This window comes from Echinops telfairi, unplaced genomic scaffold, assembly GCF_000313985.2.
Source record: "Echinops telfairi isolate 266 unplaced genomic scaffold, ASM31398v2 ScPeMD7_7424;HRSCAF=8462, whole genome shotgun sequence".
NCBI classification, from domain to species: domain Eukaryota; kingdom Metazoa; phylum Chordata; class Mammalia; order Afrosoricida; family Tenrecidae; genus Echinops; species Echinops telfairi.
Genome location: NW_022111324.1, coordinates 27,713,833 through 27,733,375, shown reverse-complemented (window position 1 = coordinate 27,733,375; position 19,543 = coordinate 27,713,833). Strand labels below are relative to the sequence as shown.

Sequence of the window (19,543 nt, the reverse complement as noted above, 5' to 3'; positions counted from 1 at the left end):
TGCACCCTGGTGCGACCATCACAAAGCAAGAGACCCGAGAACTAGAAAGGCGAGGCTCACCACCCATTTATCCCTCCGCCTTTCAATTAGCCCCACGTTATTATCGGCCAGGCTGGCACAATTAATTAACTCATATAGGTCACACTGAATCAGAACTGACTTTGATAGTTATATGGGGGTGGAAAGTTTGGATTCCCAACTTCAAGTCTACTTTTTGATTTTAGCATGAGACTGGTGTCCAGGGTGATTTTGCTTTTTTCTTGGTATATTTAGCATCTCCCTAGATTTACATTATCTCGTCTCTTTTTAAGGAAAACTGTTCGTAGGCGGTGGCTTTGATGGTTCTCATGCCATCAGTTGTGTGGAGATGTATGATCCGACTCGAAACGAATGGAAGATGATTGGAAACATGACTTCACCAAGGAGCAATGCGGGGATTGCAACTGTCGGGAACACCATTTATGCAGTGGGAGGCTTTGATGGCAATGAATTTCTGAATACAGTGGAAGTCTATAACCTGCACTCAAATGAGTGGAGCCCCTATACGAAGATTTTCCAGTTTTAACAAAATTTGACCCTTTCAAACTAACAGGCTTAGTGATGTAATTGTGTTTAGTAAAAGGTACATTTGTGAATAAGGAGGGTGGGTGGGTAGAGATGTTGCTAACAGCAACACAAAGCTTTTGCATATTGCATATTAAACATGCTGTATATAATTTTTGTGTTTATTTGGAAAGGAATGCAAAGATGAAGGTCTGTTTTGTGTATTTTTAGAACTTTGGTTCCTTTACTTTTTGGAAGATGATACTGTAAACGAATAAACGAAGAACTAATTGGGCATGTGGTTTTAAGATGTCCCCTCTCCACATTTGTTTTGCCAGTTGGCACATTAAATTACTTCCCTCAAACATGTAGGGTGCAGGCGGGTTCGGGTTTTAATATATAGCAGTTTGGATCTTTAAAGGTCCCTTTTCAGAAACTGGAACACAGTCTAACAAAAAAAACCCATTTAATTAGATGACAATGGTTTTATTAAAGAAAGCTGGCCTACCTACCGATATTTAATCTTATGATTGCCTTTTTGTAATTTTTAAATTATCCGCATACTTTACCTGTTGAAGGACAAATGTGGCAGCCTCGAAGAATACAAAGTGGGTTGTGCCTTCTGAAGGCCTAAAGTGCACACCGACCGGCTTGTCCCTGGTTTCCATGAGACCAGTGTCGGTGCTGATTTGAATAGCAGTACTAAACAGTACCAGCTGTGATTTTTGGTATTTTAAACACTTGATTTTAAATATTTTGATGAGGGTATATTTTAAATAACGAAAGTACATCTAAGCCTGTTTCTACCATGAATATCTAAGTGGTAGAAGTCCTTGATTGTGACCAAAAAAATTACCGTTTTCGTGAATGCAACTTGTATCAGAACTGTTTACAAATTTCCTGTTCACTGGATAAATACTGGTTGGGATGGTTTGGTGTCTTTGACACTACCCATTAATTTATGGTGCCAAGATTAGCACATACTCATCCTGCTGGTGCAAATACTTTAAAGATCCTTTGCAGGAAATCCTTGCAGCACAAATGTTTTGTGTACTTGTTCAAGAATTTGGGGGAACCTATGCTGCTCCAGTAAGCTATTTGGTAGTTTCCTTGGCATTCATAGGTGTGAGATTTTTTCCCCCTCCCTACACATAGACAAAACATAGGAGTGTAATCATCCAGCTGGGATTAAGTGGATACTGTGGGGAGGAAATTAAGGTGTTTTTTCTACTGGTAATATGTCACTTAATTTCAAAGAACCACCCAGTTCCTGACTGTCCATCTAAAATTCTGGACAATATCTGGGTTAGCAAGATTCCATTCAGCTAGTGTGACTTTTTGACATGGATCTGGTATAATGTCTCATTTAACACCCTATGGGATTCTGTAAAAAATTGTCATGTTTCAAGTCATAAGTGACATGCTTAATGCAAGTACAAGGGAGCTTCAAACAGCCCGTGGGAATGCTAAATGAGCTGACAACAGGCCAGTTTCCACGAACATGTTGGCCATGAAGCGTAAGCAGTGCTCTGGCCAGCTATTACTACATACCCATATCTTAGTAATTGTCTTCTTTGGGGATGGAGAAAGTGTGCCAGCCTTTAACATTTTTTATCAGTATGTGCTGTGGAATAGTATTTATTATAGAAACAAATACAAACACTCCTGTCAATTGTAACAATGCATGAAGCATGGCGTTTCATGGGATAGCAGAAAACCTTTTATGTTTGGTTCTCCTCAAGGCCGTTTTATAGTTTTATTAAAAGATTAGGCTGCTTTCATTTAACAAGGTTCTGATTTCTGACCTAGTTGTGCCTACTTAGCCATTGCTCAAAAGCGTTCGCATTCTCTCATGATGGCTCTTTCAGGACAGTCAGATGTCTTCCTACAGCAAGAAGTTTGTCAGAGTTCCACCACTGTTCCTTAAAAGACTCAAGCTGTGTGTGTTAAGTAGGCAAAATAATCTCATGAGTAACTGAGAAATTACTCAGGAGGAAGAATGTTTCTTTTTCCTAGGAACAAGTTGCCAAGAAAGACATCTTGATTTCTCGTAATTTAAATTTCCCAAATGTGCCAATCTCGTGTACAAATAAGTTTCTTGTAAAGGAATGATCTACGATGAGAAGCAGTTACAGTTCAGAATCCTCACCGTATGAATTTTGGGAAGGACAGGGAGTTAGCATGGTAGAATTTTACAGTTGTCTCCCAGAATGGCGAGAAGAAAAATCCCCAGATTTACTTCATAAGCTAGCACTCAGTAGCTACAATTTGCTTAGAAATTTCCCATTTAAATAAAGTGTCAGACTCAATCCTATTCAAATCCCCTTAAAGGATTGGTTCTGCCATGGATATATAAGATCACAAACGTAAATGCATTTAAATATGGCGGCCATACAAATTCCACAAATTGGAAAAGGTAATGGAATTTTTCTATTCGTAAGGTAGATGCTCTGAGACTTTTAAACTTTGAGATAGGTCACACCAGTTTGCAGGCCTGGGTCAAACTTAGAAAGGATTCCATTCGCTTTGGAAAAATGAATGCTCCCAACCTTCAGGAAGCCAGATTGGGCAGCCTCTTTCCTAGGCTCCTAGAGAAGAGTCTACTGTGGGCATGATCCAGAAAGGACATTTAGTCATGCAGCCATCATGACCTTAATGAATAGATTTTCACACAGCAAAACCTACTTGTGTCAAATCAAGCGTGTGGCAAAAGTAGAGCATGTCGATGCTTCTGTGAGACGTCACTTTGTCAGATGCATACACTGATTGTAACCATTAGGTATATGCTACTTTTTAGCTCTATGGGGCTTAGTGGTGTGCACTGCAATGGTTTTTACTTGCAAAAATAGAAAGGCAGCCAACTGGGGATGGAGAGGGTGGGCCTGTAAATCCTATCCCAACTCTAAAGGGCTGGAGGCACTACCTAAGAGAGCCAGTTGTATTTGGCTAATTCGTGGTAAATGCCCTCTTAAGAGGTAAAAACACTGCTCCCATCGACAGGAAGCTAAGAGAGTTACTCCAAGGACTATAACCATGACCTAGGCAGCTGCTGACCAAGATGTGAAAATCTTCAGTCTACTTCATTCAATCTTCCAAGATGATCAAGAGATCAGGAACACACATCTTCGGGTTTGTGTCCTGACATGTGGCAAGTGTAGGCTCACCGTGTAGTGACATGAACCTACCTGTAAAGTTAGGGCAATCTTTTGTAAAAGTTGGAAAAGGCTTGTGTAAATTGGTGCCAAATACTTAACTGTGGATCACTGCTGGAATAAGGCCCCCTGGGTGCTTCTCGTGGGGTTAACTGTCAGCCCCTCTCGGGGTAAGGCTAAGGGTATTATAGAGTTATCCAACTCCTGTGGCTGTTTCCATTAATCTCTGGTTCATAGCAAGCTTATGATAGTTCTGGCCCCAAATAGCTATATATAAAGAATGAAGATTTTAAAACCTTAAAGTTCCTCACTGAAGGATTTGATCATTTTCCCTTCTAAGCAATAGTTTTGCCAACTGAAGTTTATGCTCCTTCGGAAAACTTCGGTCCAGTGGGAGAAGCTAGAAAAGGGTAAGAGGCAAAGGAACCATCCAGCCCTAAAACGATGACAACAAACAGGGTTTACAACGTAAGGTCAGAAAAGATGGCATGAGGAAGAGTATTAAAAGACTAAAATGATGGAAAACAGCAAAACAGTACAGTTTTCAAAATCAAGCATAGGAAGAGAGGGAAACGAACATCTGACATGGCGAATGAACAGGACAAAGACTAAAACGGCTAAGACAGCTTTTCTCAACCCGGGGTTGGTCGCCCGACTGATAGCAGCAGCAAAATGACAGTGATGAAGTAGCAACGAAAGTAATTTTATGGCTGGGGGGGTCACCACAACAAGAGGAACTGTATTAAAGGGTTGCAAAATTAGGAAGGTTGAGAACCACTAATCTTAGAAGAATGTTTTTGAACATTCTCTTTAAATCAAAGTGAAAGAGACGACCAAAAAAGCTAGAGAACACCTCCATATCTAAGTAATACAAGAAAATGGAAAGCATGCTGGCGCTGTGGTAGGCGTTGGCTGCTTAGCCACAAGCTGGCAGTTCAAGCCTACCAGCTGCTCTGCGGGAGAAGAGGCTGGTCATCCGCCCCTGTAAACATTTCATCTCAGAACCCTGTACAAGCTTGCTGTGAAACAGCGACTTCATGCCAGTGGGGTTCGGGTACACATAAAAGAATGGCTGAAATAAAATACACAAAGCAAGACATACTGAGTGAAAATGAAAACCCATGTGCTTACATGAATATGTGTAACAACCCAGTTGACGGAACGAAACAAATGAGAGAGCATAAAGTAAGGGTTGGGGTGTGGGAAGGAGGTAACAAAGCAGAGCACAGGAAAATCAAAACAAACCCAACAGCCCAAGCCGCTGTGGGATGCGGGTTCTCTGGGGGTGGTAGTGGGTGCTTTGGTGGCTCCTCGGGGAAGAAAAGGCCACGGGCAGAGAGCATGAAGGGTTCCTCTTCCAGTTTCGTCTTTCACTCAGAAGCTCCTCTCCTTGGACTTGAGTCCACGTGAGGGTCCTGCACAGAGCTCACTGTGCGTTCTAACCACAGGGTCACATGTACCAGAAAGGGTCACTTGTATATTCTAACTTTGTTCATTTCAAAAGCATAATTTGAAATTAAAATTTAAAAAGCTTACTGAAAATAAGTTATTTATTACTTTTTAAAAAATATATAAATGAACAAATGTTTACAAGAGAATGCCAACTTGGATTTAATCTAAATTGTTAACAAAAACAATATACTAAACACCAGTTGGGTTTAATCTAATGTAGTAACAAAAACATAATATACTAATGGCTTCTACTGTAACTCAGTAAGTCAATCAAGCACTTGGTTTTCATCAGGGGCAAACAGACATCAGTCACTACTGCCTAATCCCACAAATACATGTGGCTTCACATTTTATAGGGAAACTCGACCTCCGGGTCTTCAACCTTATCTCCCAGTTAGAAATGCCCTGCATAATAACATGCCCAGAGAACGGGAGGCTGTAACGAACTACAGGTGAAATCAAGTCGACTTTCCAATACCTTGGTGGTAGGTGGAGCAGGCCTTTAGGGGCACATAGTTTCCACCAGGTTATATGGAAAACAATTTGCCTCCCCCCCAAAACAACAAACCAGCTCACGGTAAGATTATAGTTGTGGAACTAGGCAAACATAGTCATATCCTAATCCCTTGAGTTTGGGGGCTATCTCTGGTCATGTGCCCACATTTAGGGTTGAGAGAGATACTAACGCTGTGCCCGGGTCGTCGTCAGATGCAGGACTGACTGGCTTCTGCCCCACGTCAAGAAAGCTGGCTCTGCTTTCCTTCAAGGACGCCAGCTCAGTACAAAGAATAGAGGTAGGGAGGTATTGTCAACTCCGAAGAGTTAGAGCTACAATTGATCCCACAATTGATGTAGAAGGCTTTTTTGTTTTCTATGCTTCCTTCCCGCCCCCCTAAAATCTCCCAGGAGGCTATCACGTTTTTGTACCAAAGATACATTTTTGGACACCATTCACTTGGATTTGGCTAGTGTTATTTTTCAAGACAAATTCAGTTCCTTTTAAATTACGATGAGCATGTAGGTCCTACAGTTGAGCAGATCTCTCTTCACACCATCCCTGGTTTTGGGCCTTCATGTAGACCGATGCATGGCACTGATGCATGGTATATTCCAGCTCAATCAGCTGGTGGCATCCAATGGTCAATTTTTCTCTGGGGGTAAAAAGAAAAGTCAAATAATTGTAAGATGGCTGATCAAATAAATAAATCTTAAAACAGGGTAACCGATTTTAAATGCATGATTTGATATGTGAGGAATAAAAATACCAACAAGAATAGTTTCTTCGCAGGTAAAGCAACATGGGAGGGAGAGCGCTTCCTTGCATAGGTCTGTGCCGAGGATCGCCGTGTCAGTGTTAGAATTCAGGAATAAAGGTTCCCTTGGCAGACCTGATGCTGACCAGCAAAACGTAAAAACAGACCTTGGCATGGTGCGATGGGTTGGACCATTTAAGTTTACTCTACTCTCGGAAGGGTTCTCCCAGGAAGAGGTGGGCTGATGTGAAGATGCTCTAATCTAAGAGGTAGGTAACACACTGTGCAATCATAGAGGGTGTCTTTATCTGACTTTGGGAGTTAAACAAGAGGAGTGACTCAAAAGATGAATACGCTTCCTGATAGTAACATATTCAAGAAGGAATAGGAAGTTGACAGAACTTCACTCAGCCCATTATAAAGGTTACTGGCAGAACTGCAAACTATAAAGGATACCAGGCTTACTGGATGGAGACATAGGAACCCAAAGACCATGGCCCTTGCTATTCAGGTCTGGATCTGAACTTGTCTCCATGTTAGAATAAGCAACCATTTGAGATCAGAAGGGTAGTATATGCCACAGGCCAAGGCTCAGAGGGTTAGGAAAGAGGGAGGAATGGAAGTAAAAGACACAGGGAGAAAATGGAATAAAAGGGGGGGGATTGCAATGGGTAGATTGAATTAGAACGTGTCGATATGTATAAATGTAATGTGGGTGCATGAATATAAAACTATGATCTAAATATAAACATTTACCGAGTTAGAATTATAAATTATAAAAATATAAACCTTTACCTAATTACCAAGCTATAAAAAGGTAAGGGGTGAGCTAGACTAAGTTAACATTCATTGATAACCATACACCAGGAGTAGAGGAGGAGGGAGCAGTGTCTAAGTATGCTAATCCTGCTTCACAATCAGGCCTTCCTATAGCTAACATGGGCCTACAGTTGTACGAGAAAGTATCAAAGTTCTCAAGGATTTCATTTTACTTGGATTTGCAATCAATGCTCACAGAAGTAGCCATCAGTAAATCAAATGACATTACCTTGGGCAAGGCTACTGCAGCAAACCTCTTTCAAGTGTTAATGAGCAAAGATCCCAGTCTGAGTACAAAGGTGCACCCGAGCCATGCCATGGTATTTATTCTCCATCACCTCCCAGGAGTAGAGAAGAAAGGATGCCTAGGACTTGCGTGACTGGGAAGAAGCGCCTGGGCGTGCCACACAAGCAAGGGCAGCGAGACTTCATCTCCCACCAGTCCCCGGGAAAGGGCATCAGGCTAGGTCAACTAGAAGGTTAGGGGAAAAGACGACAACCCTCTAGGAAACAGACTGACACAGGTGCAGGACCTGCAGTGTGACGTTCTATTGTCCAGAGGCTCGCTATGCAGGCAAGCTAATTGAGCAGCACCTAGCATCAATAGTCAAGTAAACGACACATCAGGTCTTTACAAAAGATAAATAACCTTATTATTACAATTATATTGTTACTTCCTCCTTGGATCCCAAGATGACTCCAATTATCTTCGCAGGTGCTGGAAAGGCCCATTACTGACCTCCCGCTATTTCCCCCAGTGTCAACTTCCTGTAGGGCACAACAGAAAAGTCAGGCAGGCAATCCGGACCAAGGAGACCGAATGAGTAGTGACGGCACAAAGCAAACACCACCATATATTGTGCGACCTCACTACCGGAGAGTGTGTGGCTTCTCAGCAGCTGGTGATGAAAACCTGGCTTCTCCCTGGCTTTGTGTCCCTATCCTTCCGTTCCCGAGATTTAGAGAGTTTGAAGCTAGAGCTCTGCTGTCAGTTCTTCACAACTTCTCAGAAACTCTTTCTGGTAGGTCCTTCTAATAGACTCACAAAATAGATACAAATTTTCTTAAAAACTTAAAAATGAAGCAACAACAAAAAGGGCAGGTCCTGTCCTTGGTCATCTGTCCCCCACATGCAAGAAACGTCTCCAGGAAGCAGACTCCCAAGTCGTCTTCTGCATCTTCTCTCTCCTCAGAGTTAACCTCGCCTCCTGCCCGCCCAGTGGGGGCTGGGGGCCTTATTTGTGAGCGTCAGTAACTATTCTGACAACACAGCATTGGCGCCAGCTTGTGTGTTTGGCATGCAGTGTGACTGCTGAGGAAAGTGTCGTGATTTTCGGGTGTGTTTGTTTGGAATACACTTTTACTCAATCCTGACGAGAGGAATTCTCAAGTCCTTCCCACCCGCTCTGTTAAACGCAGGGCCGCCAGAGTATTCCAATGGGGCACCTTCACATCTCTGCCTGCCGTTCTTGCATTCGGGCTCAGGCCGCTTGCTGGCAGACAGGCACTCACAACTGAAGCGGCGGTCTGCTACATTTCTTAGTATTCTTCATTGCTAGGAAGTTCTTCCTTTATATTGGGCCTCTTATAACCATCTATCGGACTCTACCATCCGCTTGAATCAACATAAACGCAGGCTCTATCCTTTGCCTATCTGATCATACAGTCTCTCTATATCTCATTGCGCTCCTCTTTCTCTTTCTGGTGAGACTGCTGCAAAATGGTAGCCACTTGTCCATTCAAAAATAAGTTATGTGCGACTTTTGCCCTCGCATTATATAAATTACACTCGGCTGTCAAAGGACTGAATTGGACAAGCTCAAAGTCATGTGTATTTTCAGCACATTTTAAAGTCAGAGTTCTTTGAATATAAGATGTTTTGCCTTTTTTTTTTTCCTTTTATGGGTTAGGGTAAAGTTATAAAGCTGCTTAGTTTCCGATTCAGCAATTTATACACAGAGTTGAACAACATTGATTGTGGCAACATTCTCCCTATTTTCACTTGGGGCTCACCTGTCCTCTCTTTACCTTCCTACCTCTGTGCAAATGCTGCCCTCTGGATCTTATGTGGGTTCTGAGGAGCACCTTCCTCTTGGGGGTTATTGTTCACTTCTTAAGCCTGACTTGAACGTGGGTGACAGATGACACCCAGGAGTAGCTCCAGTTTTAAGTTAGAAAGGTATCTCAGGGCCACAATCTCTTTCAGGCCAAGAAATCTGGTCATTTTTTATCAATCTGGATTTTGTTGTAAATTTCAGTACTCAATCTGGCGCCTGCAATTGTGCCTCCTGGTCAGAGAGCTTAGTGCTGATGGCTGAGCACTGTCTGGTTCTTCTGGTCTCCGTCTAGTGAGGCTGTGGTTCATTGTCCTTTCTTCTAATTGTTTCCTGAGTCTTCGGTTTTCTTCACTCCTCTTTGCCCCCAAATGGAAAGAGACCAATAGGTTGCATGCTTTGAAGATCTCAGTCACTACCTCATCAAAGGAAGCAGAACATTTGCCTCTGTGGCCTGTGCTCTGCCAGTTGGCCTAGATGTCCCCAAGTCTACGGCCCCTAGACTTCAAGGCAAAACATTGTTGGGAGAAGTCTGGCTATGGCTAAGAGGCTTTTATGACTATGCACCCTATGTGCTCTTTTATATTTACGGGTACATCTACCTGCAGCTTGTCCAAATATACAGGAAGACTTCAAAAAATTTATGGGAATTTTATTAGTTTTGAATTCTGTTTTTGTTTGTTTGTTTTTTCAGTAACTATTTGAAGCCCCCTTTTGTGTAGGAATATTTGCTGCCAATTCCAAGTATATGCATGGGTGTGCTCCCATATGCCCTCCTCTTTCTGGCTAGCTTACTTCACTGCCTGTGGAGCCACTTGTACATTGTTTGTTGTGACAGCGCTTGTAGGGCTATACACATAATAGTATTTACCATCGCTTCCATGTCAGTGCCTGAATAAAAATAAAAACTAGTGGGACTCAGAAGAGTGTGCCTCTCAGTCACCCTTCAGGTCAGGAACGGAACTCAGCCTGTGTTGGATAATCAGGCACTGGTCTCTTGTAAGACTTTGAATTCTGTTCCACATGTATCTTCTACTCTATCCAGAACCTCCTAATACATTTTCATTTTAAGAAATGCTATTTGATAAATAATACTATTTCATCTCATATATTTCATTCTATGACATCAGAAAAAAATGCCAGTAGATGAACTCAACATGGATGAGCCTTAAACATACTACATAAAGAAGCCAGACACCAAAATCACATATGTTTCCATTTACCATATATACTCAAGGATAAGCTGACCGGAATATCAGCCGAGGCACTTAATTTTACCACAAAAACTGCCTTAAAAATGTGCTGATAAACTTGGCTTATACACGAGTATATACGGTATGTGAAATGTACACAGTAGGTAAATTCATAAGGACAGAAAGCAGATTGTCAGGAGTTCAGAGTAAAGGATGGGAAGGACTACTAATAGATACAGGGTTTCCTTTGGAGGTGATGAGAAAATTTTAGAATAAGAGGTGGTGCTAACACCATGTAGTGAACATACTGAATACCACTGAATTTAAAAATAGTTCATTTTATGTGACTCTTACCTCAATGTTGAAAAAGTACTAAATTTGCTTTGTAAAATTATCTAGCTACCACAAATAATGTCAAATTTATTACATATTACAGACACAGTATTACAATGTCTAAATTGGGGTTTTTGTCCCCCACCATTGCCAAGGCTTTTCATGAGTTATACTCAGACCAGTGGTTCTCAAGCTGCTGTGTGCTTTGATAGGTTTGTGGAAACACAGATGGTGCAGTTTCTAATTCAGTACACTGCATGTGCTTGTTGGCTTCAAATGTTCTCATAAACTATATTTTAATCTGAGTCATTCTCAATCTAGTGGTTTGATAGCATGAAAGTAATTTATCCGTTTGCAGTTTTAACAATAGAAGCACCTTAATAGTTACCTTTCTAACTAGTTGCTCATAAAATTTTACAGCCACACAAGCATATTTGCAAGTTACAAATAGCAAAAACTAGGAAAGATGACAAGGAGAAATCTGTCAGTCAGCAAAATTCCACTAAGATTGCTGAATAATTAGTAGTGATAATGCTGACTAATGTCGCTCTATATTAGTCTCCACAAAAGAGAACCATTTCAACTACTGACTGATCATGCATGGCTTGTCCTTCTCTTACTGCATTCTCCTATGCGTCACTCACTCTTCCCTTGGCTTCCAGGAGACTGACAACGTAAAGAGAAAAATTTTTGGTCTTTTTTAAAGCTTTATCTTTTTAAATAGCACTTAAAAAATTACTGTCTTTTGTTGAAATAAAAATATGTTAAAAAATTCTGGGCATATAACTTTAAAAGAAGCAAACCTGAAATATGACCATAGTTACAGCACAAGAGAGTTGGTAAGTCTATCTCAGTATCAGATAAAGTTAACTTTAAAGCAAAAAAAGTATTATTAGAGAAAATAAGTAACTAAGTAATGATAAAATGTTCAATTTACCAAAGGGGGGGTGGGGAACCCTATACAGAGAAGTTACCAAAAGAAATACAGAACAAAGTAAGAGATCTTAACATACCTTCCTTTAGTAATTAATCAAAACTCAAACTCACTGCCATGGAGCCAATTCTGACTCACAGGACCCCTGGGTGCGAGTCTAGAACGCTCCTGTGTGTTTCCAAGACGCTTAACTCTTTAGGGAAGCAAAAAGTCTCATCTTTCTCCCACCGAGCGGCTGGTGGTTTCAAACTGCTGACCTTGTAGTTAGCAGACCAATGCATCATCACTATGCCACCAGGCTCCTAGTGAATAGATGCAGTAGGTAAAGTAGATTTAGAAAGTCATTGCAAATACAGAAGACTTGAACGACACATATGATTTCATACATATGAAATCTCTGCACACAACTGGAAAATACACATTCATCGATCATTGGCTATAAAACTGATACAAACAAAGAATTGGTTAAAAATACATACATAAATACATAACTCAAAGCAAGTTCAATTATGTTTAAAAAGAACATGAAAGAGAAACAAAAAACTCATACATATTTAGAAAATGTAAATAATCGTGTATTAAAGAAATAAAAATATAAATAAGATTCTACTGAGAACTGAATGATAAAAATGTTTTACTATAGTGTACAGCTAAATAAACGCTTATCTATTTAAAATAGAAAAGGATGAGACCAGCAGCTACTTCAAAGACGGGAGAACACCGGAAGCCCTGATACTGGAAATAATAAAATTAACAATAAAAAATACTGAAAGAGAACACTAAGATAAAAGGTGATGAACAACATAAAAAGCTGGTTCTTTCAATTAAGTAATAAACAGACAAGCCTCTGGTGAGACTAATCAAGAGAAAATAAAGAGGACCTAAATAAATGTGTTAAGAGTGAAAAGGAGCAAAGCTACAAAAATTTTAAATATAGTAAGAAAATATTATGAACACCTTTGTGCTAATAATTTTTGAAAACTTACTGAAATTGATTCAAAAAGGAAAACCCACAAGTACCCTCCAGCAGCTACAGAAATGGGAGTCAGTGTTGAAAATCCCCCCACAAGCACATTAGACTCACAGTACTTTATAGAAACAATCTATCGAACTTTCAAATATTGAAAAGTAAAAGTTTCTTAAAAGCTACTTTGGAGGATAGGGGGAAAAAAATCACTTGATGAGGCTAAATAACCTATTCAGACCCCAGAAAAGGAGTAAAAGAAAAATAACGTCATCTCATCCATGGCCATAAATGCAAAAATATTAAATACTATATTATTGTTGTTAGCTGTCGTCAAGTGGATTCCAACTCATGGTGCTCCCACGTGTGCTGAGAAGTATTGCCCGCCAGGGTTGCCAACGTTGCCAACGCCTTGATCTTGCTCACAAGCAGAACTCTAGACCTGTCTCCCAAGGTGCCTCAGGGTGAATTCAAATCGCCAACCTTTCAGTTACCAGTCAAGTGCTTAGCTTTCTGTGCCACCCAGGGACTCTTAAAATTTTAACAAACCTAAATCCAGAAACATCTGAATTAAAAGTTACGTTTACCCTAGCAATTGAAAAATTGACTTCACATTACAACATTTCTTAATGATCTTTATCAAATTAAAGTAGTGAATTAAAAATATGGCATTATCAACAAACACAGAAAAAGCATTTTGATAAGACTCAACATGGTAAGAAAATTAAGGTAATTTAGAAGAAAAAAAACTTTCCTTATTTTTGAAAAAACAAAAATTTTCAGCAATGATCATGTGTACTGTAGAATTGTGGAAGCACTTCTTATAAAATCAAGTAAGTCTAGGATGTCATTGATCACTACACTATCTTCAGTACCAAATTAGAGGTTACAGGTAATAAGATGAAAACAAGATATATGAGCTGCAAATATTGGAAAGAAAGAAAACTATCACTCATAGATGATTATTTACATAGAAAAAGAACCTACAGACAAACTAGAAGTGTTAAGCAGAGTTGCTAGATAGCTTTAAGCACATAAAAGTTAACCTTTATATATTAACACGACTCTTTCAACATGGTGGCAGATAGAACTTAGAATAATTAACTAGCAGCAATGGTAATGTAAAACATTCTCTAGAACACCAGGGACCCCAGTGGCACTGTAGTAAGTACCCAGCTGCTCCCTGGGGAAAGATGCGATGGTATGGGTAGGATAGATTCCAGCCTTGGAAACCCTCTGGAGAAGCTCCAATCAATCTTGGAGGGTCATTGCAAGCAAGAATGAATGGAGTTTGCTTTTCCAGTTTTTTTTATCTATGAAAAGTTTATAGAAGCTGAGGAATACACAACATATGTATGGATAGAAATATTTATAAGTGCAAAATTTACCCTCAAGCTGACCTAAGATTCAATGCAACTTAATAAACATCTGAACTTTTTTTTAGTGGAACACAACATACTAATTCAAAACTTTAAATTGCAAGAACATGCAGACAGGAATAATCAGGCATTAGCAAAGAACACAGTAGGGAATGCTTTTATTGAATATCAACATAATTTTAGGTCATAGTAATTAACGGAGAGCCAGAATCAGGCCCGTGTGTGTGAGAGCCCTGCTTATGACAGAGGAGCACTGCAGAACAACAGAAGGATGAACAGGTCAAGTCAGCCTGTGCTGCGGGAACAACTGGTTAGCTGTACGGAAACAGGAGAAAATAAATCCCTACCATACAAGAAACATTTTAAAAGCAGATGGATTACACACATATATAAAAAAGAAAACTTTAAAATAAAACAAGTATGTCCACAACATCCCTTTATAATATTTGGGTAGGGAAGAAATTATAAACCACACAAAGCTGGCAAACTGCGGGGTGGGAGCGGGAGTTACAGTAACACTACATTAAAATTAAAAACTTAGGCTCCTCGAAGGACAGACTGTGGGAAATAGAGGCAACACTGACAAAGTACTAGTATGAAGGGCTCGCAAAGCTCGTGGAAAAAGAGAAGTAAAAAATAACAGAAACGCTTTCTGTTGCCTCTCACATGTAAAGAACGAACTTCTTTTAAAAAGCATGAAGAAGAAAGCAGAAAAAGATATGAACAGACACTTGGAAGAAGAGTCATGAAAGGTCAACAAATATGAAAAGATGGCTAACATCACTGTTTGTGACAGCAAAACACTGGAAAGAACCGGAATGCTCATTTGATAAAAGATAAACTCAGGTTTAGTGAGACGGGCACACGTACAGCAATGAAAAGATATAGCCAGTTGTCTGATATGAACACAAGCATTTGTTTCAAAGCCACTGACGTACAATTTCAACACAACACTAATTTATGGGTAACAACCCACTAGAAATACTGGGTAAACAGAGAAAACTGCACGCAGGTGAACTGAGATGCTTAGGGACACACAACACACATACATGCACTTCAAACATGCACTAGATCCTAACACGAGTTCACACATGTTATGAGTCATACCCATCCCCCTCCACGACAAACATACACCCAATTTCTTTTTATCTTTCATGACCACTTCCACAAGCAAATGTCAGGCCTTGCCCAAGGAAAAAGCCCCATATCTATTACAATATTTATGCATTTCTTAACCATGTAATAGTTATCAAACAGCGATACTATGTTTATCAGGTTCCTATCTTTGATTTTAATATCTCGCCAAAGAAATTTTGAAGCTGTGTCCTAACCCTATTTCTCCCCATAAACCCCATGGTTTCTAATGGCAAGATTTTGCATCATGTACTGATGACAGTAAGGAATGCATGTCATGTTATAATATGAGAGGGACTTCAAAAAGCATGTGGGGAAAATGGAATTAAAAGATAATGGAACCTTTCTATGGCCTTTTAAAAGACCTCTTCTAAAAGTGATTTATCTTAATATATCATAAAGTTAGAAAATAAAATAGCAAAGCATAAATACAGTGTGGTACTATTAAGCTCAAAAAGCAGGATAAATTACGCAGTATATTTTTTTACCGATACATGTAGTAAAATCATACAGAATACAAAATTAGAAACACAAAACCCCCAAAGAGAGGGCAGGGAGGTGCAGGGATGCAACGAGACGGGAAGGTCTCTTTTTACTGCTGAATGAAGAGCACAGGGTTATTTTCTTCACCAGCGGTTGTTGAGAGCAGAGCCTGGAGCCCAGGCACCACAGGCTCTTCCAGAGCGTCCATGAGGTCAAAGCTATTTTCATAAGACTGAGACATAATTTGCCTTTTGCACTCCTCTCATTTTCTCAAGAGCGTGCAGTAGTTCTCCAAAGTCTACATGACATGTGATTAATTGAAAGAGACTAAACGCAAAAGCAGCTATCACTGAGACATGTGTATCAAAACGACAAGTTATCGCTTCAGCTCCACCATGAAGGCTAAAACAACAACACAAAAGCGGGTGGGGGGTGTTTTGGCAAGGATGGAAAGAAACCAGAACCTTCACCCATTGTCGGTGGGCAGGCAAATGGTGTAGCTGCTGAAACCCAATACGTGGCTCCTTAGAGTTAAGCACAGTGTTGTCAAACAACCTGGCACTTCCACTCAGGTGTATTTACAAAAGAACTGGTACATGTATGTGCATGCTCACAGCAGATGGAAAGAGCCTAAATGTCCATCAGTGGATGAATGGGTAAACGAATTGTGGTATATGCACACAATGGACCATTATGCAGTTATAACAATGTATTGATACATGCTACAATGTAAATGAAACTTCAAATACTATGTCAGTGAAAGAAATCTGACACGAGATCATCTATCACTATGATTCCATTTATACGAAATATTCAGAATAAATCCTAAGAAGGAATGATTTGAGTTTGCCAGAGGCTGAAGGGAGGGGCGGGTAAAGGATTTCCATAAGTGTGATGAGAATGTTCTGGATCCACATACAGGTAGTAGTTCCAAACCACTATGAACACACAAAATGCCACTTTTAAATGATTATTAATTTTAGGATCGTGTGTCCTTCACTTTAATATAGCAGATATGGAATCCAGCTGCTTCATTAAGTGATTTGCAAAAACCTACATCGCCTCTCTTTCTCAGTAGAAAATTTGTTTTATTTTCATAAAAATGGAATTTATTTAGCATGACATGAATTAGTTATTTTATAGTAAATTTTCTAAAGTTTTTCACTTCCATTATCTAATATTGTAATTATAGGTGGAGGTAAAAATCCCATAAATAAAAGCTCTTTGGAATCATCAATAACTTTTTAAAAGCATGAGTCCTTGAGGCAGAAAATATGAGCCCCAACCACTGCTTCACATTTTATACATGCTCACACTCATCCTCTTGTATACACACACACACACACACACACACACACACGCCTCTCTTGTATATATGAAGCACTTCATATTAACAAATGCAAAAAAAACAAAAAAAAAAAAACCAGTGTAGCAAAATGACCAAACAAAATTTAAAAATTACTACACCCACCCAGTGTCGAATTTATTACAATAGTTACATAAGGTAGGACTTACCGATATTCATTCTGGGAAACACAGTCATAAAGTTCTTGGGTAGTAAATATGACACTTTGATTTAACTGAAATGAACAAAATACAGTTATTTAAAACAATATTAAACCAAAAGTAGAGCTAGCAGAGTTGTTACTGTGTGCTTTGAAGCCGACTGTGTGGCAGCGACCTTCTTTCATGACAAACCGACAACGATGGCTAGGACTGAACCCAGCAACTTATTGATTAGCAGCTACACACCTAACTGTGCACCATCAGGGTCCTATATCACCATATGAAGGTTTTTAAATTATACGTTATACTTCCAAATATAATTTTAAAGGGTCTTTGGTAGTTTCATTATCATCTCTTAGGTCATGACGTAAGATGTTTTCACCCTAGGGACATCAAACGTCAACACATGGCAGATGTTAAGTCAGAGAAGGATGGGGACAACTTGTCCTCGATCAACGGTTTAAGTATGCTAGGGAAATAAAATAGCTCATTAAGTTATCAGATCTTAAAAATTAAAATTATCAAATTTATTTCCTTAAACATAGCTAGTTTAAAACATCGTCAAATTAATAAATTCTTAAGTATAAGGCATGAGCATACATGTAATAAATTTGAAAATATAAAAATAATCTAGTTTATCTTACTTTTAAAGCAATCATCTACATACATGGTTCTGTTTATCTCAGAAACTGGGATAGAAACGTGATTATCTCCAGGAAGTAGTAGATAGATTACTTACTTTATTACTAATAAAGGGAAAGTACAGTACAAATTCATGGCACACATCATAGGCTCTACACCAAAAGACGTTGTTTCATCATATTCATTAATTTTGACTATGGCATTTCAAATTTTTCACATGAAAGCCATTGCCACTGAGTCCATTCCGACTCACAGTGATCCTACAGGACCTGGTACAACTGTCCCCTACGGTTCTCACGGCTGTACTTTATGGGAGCAGGCTGCCACAGTTTTGTCCTGTGGTGAGGCTGCTGGGCTTGAACTTCTGAGCTTTCAGTTAGCAATCAAGCACTTATCAACTGTGCCGCCAGTGCTCTTAGTGAGCCTAATACAACATTTTATATCCTACTACCAAATGTCATCTGTATGCTTTAGTGCACAATTTTAGCACCTAAAAAACAGAGTTGCGATTATACAGTTTTACTATTTACAATGAGTACTGAATACCAAAAATGTTTCTATTAGCCTATTTTTCCATTCTTAAAAATTCAACAATTTCTAAAATATTAAGGTTGTGTATAGAAGTAGCTAAAGTTCTCAGATGATCTTACATGACATGAGGCAAATAACTCAAATTACTAAATGGTGTAGAAGGAAAATTCTGCAAAAAGAAATGATTTTTAACACCTGAGAAACGGATGCACATATTGTTATAAATGGTAATTTTGGTAGTTTCTTCCAAATCGCTTAATAACATGAAGCATTAAATCCAAATAGACCCATGTCCTAGATTTTCCAGGATGTGACTTTAAAATTGTCCTATTGTTTCCAGAAATACATTATTATTAGATATAATGTTCAGTTTCAATCATAAAGTATGATGAAATAAATATACCAATCATCCCAAAAAGGAAATCTTACTAATCATATAATATGGTTATAAAGTGGCAAGGCAAGGTTTATTTTTTAAAGGCACACAGGAACACTATTATATGCTTAGAGTATTCTATTATAGTGAATTAATATGAATACTACTGTGGACAATTATGTTAATGGTAATTATATTAATTCACTATGAATATTAAGAATATTTTTTGCTTAAGAATGTGTAATATTTTATGGTCATTTACTATAGGCCAGGTAGTATTTGGAGTACTTTAAATACATTAATTCATTTAGTGTTTACAAATCAGTCTTCATGATTCATCTATTTTTGGTTCTTCCAAAGTCAAGGAATGTTAAATAAGTCTTTCTAAATCATATAGAGTTAACATAACAATATTTGAACACAGGCAGTTTGACTTAAAATCAAACATAATCACTACCTTCATAATGGAAAATTCTTATATATAAAAGTTAATGAAGAGCTAACCAGGAATAAAAGTAGAGACAACAGAAAAGGGGGTGAAGGGAGATGTCAGACAGTGTAAGATTCGACAAAATAATAATTTATAAATTATCAAGGCTTCATGAAGGAGGGGGGAACAGGAAGGGAGGGGGCAAATGAGGAGCTGATGGCAGTGGCTTACATGGAGAGCAAATATTTTGAGAATGATGAGGGTAACAAATGTACAAATGTGTTTTATACAATTGATGTATGTATGGATTGTGATGAGATTTATAAGCCCCCAAGAAAATGATTTAAAAAGAAAAAAAAGCCAAA

General features: G+C 39.0%; 2 protein-coding genes across 4 annotated transcripts in view; one reads left to right on the top strand and one right to left on the bottom strand.

The window, feature by feature from the left end:
• The window catches only part of LOC101656379 (influenza virus NS1A binding protein), a 21,563-nt gene extending 20,712 nt beyond the window's left edge, over nt 1-851 (top strand). For both annotated transcript variants that reach the window (XM_045298309.1, XM_004706671.2), the window contains one exon: nt 312-851. In XM_045298309.1, coding sequence (XP_045154244.1) covers nt 312-565 — 254 coding nt within the window. In that variant the 3' untranslated portion in view covers nt 566-851. The remainder of the gene's footprint in view (nt 1-311) is intronic.
• A 4,376-nt stretch (nt 852-5,227) lies between these two features.
• Nucleotides 5,228-19,543, bottom strand: part of SWT1 (SWT1 RNA endoribonuclease homolog) — a 114,686-nt gene continuing 100,370 nt past the window's right edge. The window contains exons 18-19 of one of the 2 annotated variants that reach the window (XM_045298109.1): nt 17,209-17,273; nt 5,228-6,298 (exon numbers count right to left, since the gene is read on the bottom strand). In XM_045298109.1, the coding sequence (XP_045154044.1) occupies nt 6,172-6,298; nt 17,209-17,273 (192 nt within the window). In that variant the 3' untranslated portion in view covers nt 5,228-6,171. Of the gene's footprint in view, nt 6,299-14,217; nt 14,392-17,208; nt 17,274-19,543 lie in introns of those variants that run through there. The other variant, XM_045298110.1, reaches the window with a different exon arrangement.